At 43.5% G+C, this 13,221-nt stretch overlaps 1 protein-coding gene across 3 annotated transcripts in view; it reads left to right on the top strand.

Moving 5' to 3' along the window:
- MAGI2 (membrane associated guanylate kinase, WW and PDZ domain containing 2) overlaps positions 1-13,221 on the top strand; it is a 977,993-nt gene that overhangs the window by 927,789 nt on the left and 36,983 nt on the right. For all 3 annotated transcript variants that reach the window (XM_084811512.1, XM_084811513.1, XM_084811511.1), the window contains one exon: positions 7,947-8,085. In XM_084811512.1, coding sequence (XP_084667638.1) covers positions 7,947-8,085 — 139 coding nt within the window. The remainder of the gene's footprint in view (positions 1-7,946; positions 8,086-13,221) is intronic.

Genomic DNA, 13,221 nt, shown 5'->3' with positions numbered 1-13,221 from the left:
GCACTTATGCTTAGCTGGGACATTACTCTTCCTTCTGTTTTGCCAGATGGAAACTGACATTATTTCCCCTTTCCCTGTAATTGGCATTAAGAACTCATTATTTTTATTTTCCCAAAAAGAGGTGTTAATGTCTGGAGAGATACTGAATGTAATTGTATCTCGTTATAAAATAAATCCTCTTTTATGTTCAGAATGTTCTGCACACAAGAATTTCGAACAATGAAATCCATAAACCACTTTCATGGAAGAACTATACCACTTCTGTGATAAACGTGTGTATGGCGTAAGCATTAGATTGCTGCCTGGCATTTCTTTATCTCATGGCATCTTTCTTCTACCATTACTGGGCGTTTTTAAGCAAGAGAAACCATGATTCTCCCTATCATGTATCACACATCAGAATGATCTTCATAGCCCTCATCACTCTTCAACCACATGCTGTCTCAGCGTGAATTGCCCAAGGTCTTATTGGCCTGTTAAAAACACAGTTAGGGGCCTGAGCGTAATAGAAGAGTGACTGCTTTGCAGGTAGAAAGTCCCAAGTTCATTTCCAGGGTTCTCCGGTTAAAAGGATCAGGTACAACAAGGACACTTGCTGGTTCAAGATCAAAAATATCTGAAGTAACTTTGGGTAATTAGTCTCCTTCAAGACGGTATAATTATAAAATGCATTAAGAAGACGAGAGACAGCAGTGCCCTTTGTGTACAGTCATCGAGGTCTGTTTTTACCCTTAAATTTCCCCACTTAACATAGGTTGAAAGCCTGCCCATGCAATTATGTTCATTTCTGGTGCAGTAGGGATGCAGTTCACCTGTAATGAGTTTTTTTGTTGGCAAAGCCTTGCTCATTCAAGAATGGCACAGCAGGCAACTTGCTTTAAGTTGGGCTACTGTAATTGCTTTGAAACGTCATAAACCAACCGTGCACATCAACGGAAAATATTTACTCTTCCCTCTAAACACATCTAGTCACCTGTGTGCAAGCCGTCCCGTGCTCCCATTAATAACTGTCCTTCCCACTGAATCCTCCACAGTCTAGCTGTTCCTCAGTGTTCCTGATGTGTTCCTTCCTACAACTTGTGTTGTAGTCCACACTGATATGCAACACAATATATCACACAGTCTGCAAGAGAATAATAATAACAGCAGGCCTCCACAGACTATGCTGCCTGCATGATTAGTACAGTGTCATTACAGGACCTTTCTGTTTCACATCGTACCTGTTTATTTGAATAATGCTTCCCATGTTTCTCACATAGTGCCAAACGAGAACCCTGGGAGGACTGCGGTGTAAATGTGATGGAGGGAGCAATTCTATGGCCACTAGACACTGTCTAGAAGGCCATAGGATATGCTCTTTTCCGGGAAGCGCAGGCTCCGAGGTTGGTTCCCAGAAAACCGACCTCACCCAACGCCCGCGCTGCCTCCAAGGCAGCGTGGAGAAGCCTCATCCTCCTCGCTCGCAAGAGGAATGCAGAGCGACTGAAAAGGGGAGTTCCGGGGTAGGGAGAGCGGAGCTGCACATATGACACATCTCCCAGTCGGCCTCCCACGGCTAAACAACCGAAAACGGCTGTCTAGTGGAAAATAGCAGGGCAGAAAAGGCACAGAGGGAATAATCCCCCCCATGACTCTCCTGCCTTGCTTAGGACAGGTGGCCACCTCCGAGTTCAGAGGCAGCTACCTATCTTGATAGGATTGCGCCCTTAAGGGCATCCAGGAATCTAGAGTTCTGAAGAATCGACATAAACATGCTTGTCTGGGAAGACCTGATATGCCCATGCACAAAAGATCAATAGACATTTCCTGATCTTATTGGGAGAAGTATGATAGGAAGGGTATTAATGATTAGCCTGCTAAATGGAAGGTTTTTTAAAGTATGTATAAATGCTGCATCCATCCAAGTCTCTTTATTTTAATGGTTTTTAAAAGCTTTACACTTTTATTTGTAATTAACCTATCAATAATAGTGTCACTTAGATGTTCCCTAGGAATATTATCTCCTCATTATTGTCACAAAACAGGCCACCCAATTTCATAGCTCAGTTGTTCTAGTGCATGGCTGGTGAATCTGAATTAATCTGAACTGCAATGACTCTTTCTTTTAAGCGATGCACTCCCCTGCATTCCTAAGTGTAAAAGAAAAGTGTAATTAAGATGTAACGTACAATTGCATCGAAGAAATGCAAATGATTTGTGAGTACTATGAAGAACTTCACTTCATTCTGCAGAAACACTATATTTTATCTATTTTCTATTGACTACAAGCAGCTGCGCACATTAATCAATTAGGGCTGGGCTGAATGTTTGGCCCAGCCAAATTTTAGAGGCCAAAACCCCTCCTAAAGATCAGGAGAGGAGACGAATGTTCAGGAAAGGGAGTAAATGTTGGAGTGAAGTTCAGGTGGGTGGGTTCTTTCTATAAGACAAAGTGGCTGGGTGATCTTTCTTCTCTTTTTTGGTCATTTTTCTAAAAACTTAATTTACAAAGGTCAGCTGTATCTTGGCAGCTATGCTGCCACACACTTTAAAATTGGAGTTTCAAATGCCCCTGGGAACACTGATACATGACCACGTTCCAAGGGGCATCATATGGAAAATGTTGAGGCCAGGGGAAACTGAGGCTCCCATTTTAAAACACACAGCTGCCAAGCTGTGACTTGCCTTGGTAAAGTAACTCGAAAAAACACAAGAAAATGGAGAAAGACCAGTAGCCACCTCAACTAAGAGTAAGTACTTGTCTAATAGTAAGTACTCCCCCACCTGAAAGTGCTGTAACTCTTGTGTGTGTGAGGAAGTCACAGAAATCCTCCCCTTTGGGGGTGGGGTGGGGGAGGGGAGAGAACCAGCCCAGCACTAGGCACATCATCCCCCAAGTAAATTATCTGCTGAATGTTAGGGCGTCTGCATGAATGCCCTGTCATGCTGTCCCCAGGTAATGTTCAAGCCACCCTAAATATCCCCTTAGGTCCTCAGCCACCTTGCCCCCAGAGCCAGTTGTTCCATGAGGCAAGGTGAATCCCTTTCTTCAGGCAGTGGATCAGGACCAGTGTGGGACAGTGGCAAAATGTGCATCTCCACCTCAACTGCTGCCTGCTGTACCTCCAGCCAGGACATCGCTGGGTTTTCCCTGCTCTCTTGCCCACTTGCCCTGCCTTCTATTTGGACATTTCTGCTGTTCTTTTTCACACCTCTCCCCTCTCCCCTTCCAGCAGCAGCACTGCCAACTTCCCTGCTCCCCCATCCGCTCTGTTCTGTCCTGGCAGCAGCTTCCCCTCATTGGCACCCACTTGCACGGAGGGATAGGGTGGGAGCGTGAGCCATGAAAAGGGGGAAGAGCAGAAGCTGATGGGGGTATGATCAAATACAATTACAAGCTACCACTCCTCTCGGCCTCCTCCTTGCGTTGGTTGTTTATCTGCTCAGTTTTCACTGCTGTTCCCACCCCCAAAAGCACAGGGTCAGTAGGAATGGGACTCCTTTAGGTGCCTTTCCCGAACATGTTTATTAGCAGGGGCACAGACATAATTTGCCAGCACCACCTCAAACTTCCCTGTTCCCTCAGAGCTTAGCTGCAGTCCTCACAATTGCTATGGGGGAATGAATTTCCCAGCAGCAATATCTGGTTCCTTCTAGCACTGGCACAGTGTCTGCACGTGTTTAGGGCAAAGCGCATGGAAACGAGGCATGGAACAGACTGAGGTTAGCATTTTCAGGCACCTGCAGAGGCTCACACCAGAGCAGACCCCCAGAGCTCCCTGGTCCCGCTGCTGCTGCTGCTTGTGGCCTGTTCACTTGCCCTCTTCAAGCATGCAAGCAGCACAGAGAGCAAGGAGAAGGAGCAGCAGCCTCCGCTTGTCTTGCCCCCTCTCCCTCTCTCTGGGCATTGGACCTAGAGGAGAGGGCAAGGGAATGGATATCAGTGACGGCACTGAGGAGGAAGTGGGCCCACTCAGGAAGGGGTTCCCACTGAGGGCATCTTGCCCCAGGACTCCAAAAATGTAGAACTAGCACTGGCATAAAACACCACCTCACAGAAGCAATTTCCAGTGGCTTCCATGGGTGGGCCGTAAGTATTGAACTGGTATAGAATAGTTCACAATATTCACAGCAAGCTGGAACTCTTTCAAGCTCTTGTGGGAGACCGTGCAAAAGCAATTGCTTTTCAATATGGGTCAAGATCAATGCCCAGCAGTAAAGTCTTCATGTGGCTTTCCTGTGTTGTAAACTTTATTTTTGTAAGAGAGCACCTTGACTACTAAAATGACTTGTCTATGGGCCAGTACCCAGTTGCGTCCTATAGTGAGAATTCTCTTTGTGCTTGCAGAGAAAACTGTCCCCATGCTGAGCTATTGTACAGCAGGTGTGTTGCTCTGGTGTTGATAAATGTGGTTATTTAATCTGCTCAGCCATGTGTCCTCCTTTCCAGCAGATTTACCTTATTTTTAAAAAAATCCCACCTAAGTTATCTGTCATTCACTGTGCCAGTGATTGACTGTCCCAGCAAAACAAATTGCCATTTCCTTTAGCTGGAAAATATTGACAAGTGGCCTGTTGTTCTGTTGATGCCACACTTCTTCCTGATTCCACATTCATTTGCACATGTGGGTGATAACCCCTGACCCATCAGTAGGCAGAAAAACAGACAACTGTGGGGTTTAGGGAGCCATTGTGTGACATTGTCCTTAACTGTACAGCATGTTGGAAAAATGAAGATACTTGTTCTTGGGAAGAGGCAAGAGAGGCAACACTTGCGGTCATGAATAAAGGGTGTGCTTTTGGCATAAGGGAAGCTGTTTGTGACTTTGCTAGGAATGTATTATGTTGAAGTAAACAAAAGAAAAAGGAGGGAGATAAGTCCATTGTAATGACATCTTCCTTCATTAAATGGTTTAGAGAGAGATGGAATCCAGATAAATAGATGATAGATAGATAGATAGATAGATAGATAGATAGATAGATAGATAGATAGATAGATAGATGTGTGTGCGCGCGTGTGCGTGCAGTGACACCTGCAGTGACATTAGGCATACAGGCACACCCAAAAGTGTTCCTTTTTGTTTTCCATAAGTGAATTATGGATGAGGTGAAAATTCAAAGCAGGGGTGTTTGACTATGCAGGCACCCCACCAAAGTCATTACAAGCAGAATCAAGGCAGGCACATCCCACCTTGAGCAGCTCACCTACCTCACTTCTGCTTGTACCCCCTAGTCTTCCACCTGCTACCAAGTCCCCCACCTCCATGGGAAAAAAAACTCACCTTGGGGAAAGGCTAGCAGACAGGAGAAGGCTCTGGTACCCTGCTTCAGAAAAGTGACACCGGAGATCTTTTGCTGCCAGATCCCCAGTAGGAACTGATCCTGTGAACATTGTTTGCAGCCAGTGAGAACATTCATTTCTATCCAATGATGCAATCCCACCCCTTCCCCAAGGTGAGGGGTGCATGGGGTAGCAGATATCAGAGTCCATCAATTGGCTCCCTCAAGCTTTCATCTGAAAAGTTTCAAACTCTCCTCAAGGGTCTTCAAAGGTTCAACAAATGCTCAAAGGGCCCAGTTGATTTTTAAGTGAGCACCAGGCTGCTCACCCATCCCTTAAGTCAGGGATGTTGAACTTTTTCCAACCCAAGGGCAGAATTCAATTTTGGAGAAGCTCTCAGGAGCCACATTCCAGTTGTAGGTGGGGCCAAAAGCACCACCCTATTTGATACCAGTAACTACGCCTTAGGAAAGGCATTTCAACCTTTCAGAATGGGGAAAAACTGCACAAAGGCAACATCTGCCCACAACTCCTGAAACAAAGTGGCCTGGCTTTCGCCAACTCCCATGGGGGAGTACAGAGTGTCTGTGTGTAGATGCAGGTCACACACACACACGCATCAACTGTCAAAATGATGAACACTGTACTAATATATCAAGGTGCATCTATTGCTATAACAGGTATATGTAATTGGTGGTTGGATGCTGAAGCTTTGGTACTACCAGAGACATCCCTGAATTACTTCATCTGCTGCATGATATAGCACTTCATCACTTATCAAGTATAGATAAGAAGTATTTTACAATCAAATCACTTCTATTGCATTTCGTCATAGACCATTACAACAAAACACTGAAGCCACCAGCAGGGAAGATTATTGAATTCAGTACACATTAAAACATTAGGCCAAAGGATCGGCTGAACAATTAACAGCCCAATTGCTGTTAAATTTGCCTAATTACATTTGCCCAATTTCTGCTTTTCCTTCCTTCCTTCCTTCCTTCCTTCCTTCCTTCCTTCCTTTTTTTTTTTTTTTTTTGCTGCCACCACAAAATGGGCTACACTGTGCATAGTGTAAAAATGTTACAATCAGTAGAAATTAGGAACTCCCTCCACCGCTCTGCATCACTAGCGGGAGATTAAAAACTGTGCTCAGTCTCAATAATGCTGTGTTGATGACAGATTGAACACCATTAAGCTAAGATACTGACAGAGGATGAGGCAGACCTCTTTGCTCACCTAGCACTACTGCAAGGGGCATTTTGGCTAGTGATGATTTCACACATTTGTGTAAGGGCTGGTTAACATCTCAGGACAGGCAAAAGGAAGTACTTCATCGCACAATACAGAGTCAAACTGGGAATTCTCTGCCACAAGATGGAGTGATGGCTGTCAATTTAGATGGCTTTAGAAGGGATTGGACAAATTCATGGAGAAAAAAGCTGTCAAGGGCTTATATATTACCTCCAGTATTGCAGCCAGGATGCCTCTGAATACCAGGCCCTGGGGAATATGAATGTGTGGGTGCTATTGCATTCATGTTCTACTTATGGGCTTCCCAGAAACATCTGTTTGGACACTGTGGGAACAGAAGGCTAGATGAGATAGGCCTTTGGTCTGATCCAGCAGAGCTCTTCTTAGGTTCTTATGGTCAGTAAAATGTCCTCCTGGGACTATACCAGCAGATTTCAGGATGGGGATTACATTTTTTAAAAAATTAAAAATTCACTGCATGTAGAGAACGAGCATATCAAGGACAGGGCTAGTCTAGAATATTTCTCTGATTGAGATCCATAGTTTGGGAGTTGTGGTTTGTTTGGGGTTGTGTGTGTGTATATATGATTTGTCCATCAGTGGGATTATTTATTTCATTTCATTTCTATACCACTCCACAGCTGAAGCTCTCTGTGCAGTTTACAACAATTCATAAAAGACACATTAACATATAGTAAAGATACAGCAGGATGTAAGACTAGTGTAGCCAAGCCCCTCTCTGCTAAACTGAAAACTAGGATTTGCATTTTTAAAGGAAATGGGATTCAGTCTGGCCAATGGTAAGCACTCTTCGTGCTCACTGAACATGAGAACAGAAGAAAACTGAGTACATATGTAACTCCCCCCACTCAATGCAGTTAAATGTGCTAACGTTGCTGAGATTTTGCCCTGGGGTTTTTTTCTTTACTTTTATTGCATATCTTGTCCAGGTACATGTGAAGACTTAAAAGTAATGAAGTGGTGCCCTCAGATTAAGACTGTACTGGCCATGCTCCTTGGGCAAACTGGCCCACTGTTGTAGAATACATGGATGAAACCACCTCTGAACAGAGAGGAGACCCAGCTTCTTCCCTCTGCTGTGCACCTTCAACATTCCCAAAAGCTGGAGAATGGTTCTGTTCCTTGTGTCCGAAGTGTCTGCACCAGTTACAGTGTGAAGTAAACATGTCAGGGAGGCAAGGAAAGGAGCCTCGGATATGACCGACCGTGGTGTTCCCCTCCACTTCAATTCAGTACTACCTCAAGGCAGGAGGAGATTTTAATTGAGGTATCTGGGGCAATCCAGATGCATGAAGACAAATACATATGAATTACATATTATGCACATCTGTGTGTGTGTGTGTGTGTGTGTGTGTAGAAGTAAATGTTCCTTTGACATTTCTCTGACAGTGTCTTTTTTTCCCCCCGGCAGGTGGGGGATCAAATAATTGAAATTAACGGGGAAACCACAAGGGAAATGACACATGCCAGAGCAATAGAACTCATCAAATCTGGCGGCAGGAGAGTGCGGTTGCTATTGAAACGTGGAACCGGACAGGTCCCAGAATATGGTGGGTTTTCATTTTTCATTGTTATTATTATCAATCTGTGGCTCTCTTATGATTGAAATTACATGGTTTGGGTTCCAACCAATGTCATACGAACAGACTTCTGCTCAGGCAACAGAACTTCCCCTTCCTCTCCCTCCCCCTGCACCCCCTCCAGATCTGCTCTGGGGGGCATCCAGGGACTGCAGGGGGGGAGGGGGAATCCATTCCGCCAGTGGTATTCATTGCGCTGGCAGATGGATACAGTTGGATGCAACCCATTCAGTGCTATACATCAATTGCAAATGTGCCAAATCAGTACAGTGTCCCTATTGAAGTACATGCTACCATGTTTACTTAAATGGTTGCATGCCTTTCGTAGATACATATCTGCAACAGAGGTACACTTGCATTGCGTTCAACTATACTGGCCCCAAAAGCCTCATCACAAACGATGCTTGTAGTCTGTAACAGGGGAAGAGATGTGTGATAAACTCTTAAGGAGCATCTCGTGACTGATTTTTTACTTTACTTTTTCACGAGCAGCGTTGCATAAATATGTTGAGGAGATATAATTCAATTGTTAGCCATAATAAGAATAAAATATTTGCAAATATTTTCATCACAAGAGATTTCCATAGTGTAAATATTGCTTTTTCTGTTGATGATTATTTTGAGTTAGTTGGCATTTTTGCTGCTGATACAGCAGTTTTATTGTGGAGGGTGCGGGTACTGATTTCATCAAAGTAGTTTTAATGAGCTTTTAACTGTTTGATTGAAAAAACTGTAAGTTTTTGGGGAGCCTGATGGGGAGTAAAGGGAGGAGTACAGATGATGATGACAAGTATAATAATAAGAATAAGTATAATATGGCATAATATGACCAGCCGTGTATGTTTTTCCCAATATAACCATCAAGAAGTCATTTTTATTTTTGGCTTTCCTATGTGAATGTATGGGGATAAAAATACTCAATTGGAACTTGGGAGCCTTTTTGTTATGTCCTATATGGGACATGATCCATCCATTATGTGTACCCCTTATGTAGCTCTGTGCACATGGAAGGGATAAACACAGGTGTTCTTTTACGTTATTTCTTAATATTTTTAATTTAGGGAATATTCCCAAGGTGCAATTAGGAAATCAGAACCCTGTTCTGAACAAAAACAACTTGGTTTTGTTTTTTTCAGAACTGCAGCAAACTCTTATGTTCACATTCTTTTTTGTACCTATTATGTGGAAAAATAGGAGTCTAAATAATGCTCATTAGAGTCCTTTAAAGACATGTAGTATTTGTTTACTTTTAAGCAACATGGAGGGAGCAATCCTATGTCCCCTGGACAGCATCTGGGGGCATAGGATTTTTTGGTTCCCTGGCTCCGACCCGAGCCAGGAAACAGCACTCCCCACCCCCGCCCCAGCGTAGCCAGCGTGGAGAGAACCACCCCTGCCACTTCTCCACACTCATAAAATGGAGTGCAGAGACAGGGAGAAGCAGGCATTCCTGGGGGAGGGGAGAAGACTAGGACAGCATTCCTATGATCTTTCCTATGGCTGCTTCAGCCTCCTTCCCTCCCCCTCCCCGAAGCCTCCATTAGGTGGGCAAAAATCACCCGTCTAGCTAAAATGCAGAGAGGCAGGTGTGAGGCACCTCTCTCTCTGAATAGGATTCTTGTAAGCCTCTGAGTTCAGGCTATGAGTATCAACCTATAGGATTGCACCCTAAGACAAATACTTTGCTTGGCAAGTGCAAGTGTTGACTAGAGATCTTGACTCCAACTCTCTCCTGGTTGATTCATTATACAAAAGAAGGTGATGCGTGCAACATTAGACATTGTATGTCTAATTGATCATAGACTTTTGAAATTCTGAGTTCCAATGCCAGTTTGAAATTACGTGGGACCATCAGTGAGTTAAACCTCACTGCATTTTCTCAGATTTTCCAACTTGAGAATTCATACCACATTTGCCCAAAAAAAAGAAAAGAATGCATTCTGAATTTGGACCTAGGACCATTCATGATCAATATCCAAACACTTCCAAAAAATAATCTCCAGTTAAAGAGATTTCAACAACTTCCCTAAAAAGTATTTAGGGCCATAACTAAATTACTACATGGTAGGCTAGAACACTTCCTCAATGCTTTTCCCTCTCTAATCCACTATTCTAAAAGGCCCTGATTCACCTACCTATGGCTAGATAGTACATTAAGTATTTTTCCAGGTAGAGGACATTCATAAGTAGGAGGTGAAGGGAAGAACTGAGGAGTGAAAATTTGCTGGGAGAAATATCCTTGAGCAAAACTAGCTGCTGTGAAGGCAGGTGGAGTGTAAAGAAAAAGAGATGTGAGTTAGGGCATTAAGTCCATCTATTATATTATATATAACCATAGGTTTTTACAATTTTATCAAGGAGCACAATAAATTAAACAAACTGATCAAATAAATTGATTTGTACAACAAATGTACAACAAAATGTTTTAGAATATTTATTCTATGCTTTTTGTCAGCAATAGCAAACAAATATCCTTAGTTAGTTACACAAAAATCCCTATCCACATGTAATTTATTCATTTGCTCAGGCAGGAGTCTATCAGGCATTCCTTTTTAAGAAATATAAAAAAATGTTTTCCTGGGATCAGAATACAAATCACAAAAAAGAGATTATGTATAACATGCCCCACATATGCAAAGATGTTGAGATATGGGAATATTAGCATATTTGGGTAGTTAAAATAAGTAAATAAATGCCTGGCATCTTTGTGAATCCATGCAGAAATGCATGCTAAAAGTTGCACTTGTTTGCCCAGAGCCTACACTGTACTCCTTTCGGCACCAAGTGAAGAGCTTTTTATTTTCTCAGCATGTTAGTATTTTAGCATTCTAGTCTTTTAACTCTGCTGTTTTAACTCTGTATTTTAAATCTCCGCATTGCTGCTAGGTTTTATTCTGGTTCTACCTTTACGTTGTAGTTTTAAGCTTTTATAGTTTATATTGTTTTATGCTGTACTTGTGGTTTTAATTTTTGTGACCCGCCCAGAGAGTTTCAGCTATTGGGCGGTATAGAAATGTGATTAGATAGATAGATAGATAGATAGATAGATAGATAGATAGATAGATGATAGATAGATAGATAGATAGATAGATAGGATAGAAACATAGATAGACAGACAGACAGACAGACAGACAGACAGACGGACAGGGGCACTGGGCATGGGTTAAACTGAATTTTGCAGTTCGTGTTCTTTAGGGTGCAATCCTATGGGGATAGTTGGCAGCCTCTCCTCTCCTCTCTTCTCCTCTGCACTCCAGCCACCCTGCATTTGCTGCTAGACAGCCAATTTCGGCTGTCCAACCAGGGCACCTCAGAGCGGGGGGGGGGGGGGAGCAGCCAGACAGTGCATAGGAAGCATCATAACAGTGTTTCCGTGGTCCCCTCCCTGCCCCCAGGAATGCCCCCTTTTCAGCCGCTCTGTGCTGCTCTTCTGAACATGGAGCTGGGGACGACCTCCTACAAGGCAGCAGGGGAGCAGAGAGTCAGACTTCTGGGAACCAAACTCAGAGCACTGGCTCCGAGCTCGGTTCCCCAAGACTGAAGAATCCTATGGCCGTCTAGATGCTGTCTAGTGGCCATAGAATTGCGCCCTTAGTGAAGGAAGCAATTCTTCATATGCATCCCTTTGAATGCATGGAATACCCAATGGCCTGGTTTGCACATTGCCCTAACCCATGACTTATTTAACCCATGTTTTGTTGCCCTACCCAGGGTTTGTCTGGCAGATGATAGAACCAACCATGGTTTGTTTTCTTAATCCCTGCATTGTTTCCCTCCTTCTTCACTCACTCTCTCCCTGTATTCCAAATACCTTTGTGCTACTGTAATACTGGCATGCAGAGTGGCTGGGTTTTTTTTTTTACCACTCTAGCCTGGAAAAACAACACCATGAACAACCCACAGTTCACACATAATGACAACCCATGGTTTAAACAACCCAGAGTTCACAACCCAACAACAAACTATAGGTTCTGTTTCCTGGGTTGTTTGTGGTTAACAACCCATGAATAACCCACAACAACCATGGCACCCAGAATCAACAGCCCATACCATGGGTTAGCATTGTATATGAATCTAGTCAAGCTATTGCAATGAATGGGTAAGGCCCCATTTATGCTTCCTTGATTATAATTTAAACAATGGTAGCAGAAAAACCCTAAAAAGAGGAGGAGAAACTCCTCTGTGTGAGCATTAAATATTCCCATGTATACAAGGAGCCCACCTGGTGGATGGCCTGCAAATAGTGGCCAAGATACAACCCTCCTTTTGCACAATGAGAAAGTGCTTCCACTATACATCAGGAAGGAGCTGTATTTAGTTTGTGATGCAGCCTATCATACCTCCTGGGTACCACTCTGGAGGGGCCCCACACATTGCAAGGGCAGAACTGAAAAGTCCAAATGCGTGAGTAGAACCTTACACATCACCTTTAGATCCCAACAGCAAATTCAAATAGAGCCAGCAGTGAAGTTGTTCTTGTTTTTAGATCATTTCATTGCTTTAAGGACTAATTTCTTAACATTTGATAATTACAGGGAGGGAGACTTAGGGTAGTATCTAATGCTGCTGCATCACTTATGCAACTGACGTAGCACTAGCATAAGTCACCTGTAGTGCTGCGCCAATAGTGTAAGGTGGTGCTATGGGTTTCCTGTCAATTTCCCATAGCTAGCACTACACTGATTGTGTGAGCAGAATGGCAGTGTTGAATACTGCCATTTGGCTAGTATCCAATGTTAGTTTAACTTAAGTCCCATTAATTTCAGTAGGTCTACTATGAGTAGGACTGACATTAGATACAAGCCTTTTAAAGTGAAATGGTAAGTGCATTTATTTATTTATTTATTTTCTCGATTGCCCATCTGGCCAGTCACCCGGCCACTCTGGGCAATGTACAGCATTGTAACAGTTTAAAAACAATAAAATTCTACATTAAAACATCATATTTCTAAAAATACCCTAACCCACCCCAAATGCCTGCCTGAATAACCACATTTTCAGTGCGTGGCGGAAGCTCATTAAAGAGGGGGCATGGCGGAGTTCCCTAGGGAGGGAGTTCCACAGAGTGGGGGCCACCACAGAGAAGGCCCTCTCCCTTGTCCTCAC

This window comes from Heloderma suspectum, chromosome 7 (assembly GCF_057233095.1).
Source record: "Heloderma suspectum isolate Gila_16-S chromosome 7, 16-S_ref, whole genome shotgun sequence".
Classification (NCBI taxonomy): Eukaryota; Metazoa; Chordata; class Lepidosauria; order Squamata; family Helodermatidae; genus Heloderma; species Heloderma suspectum.
Note: the sequence above shows the minus strand (reverse complement) of the source record. Positions and strands in the feature narration are given on the sequence as shown.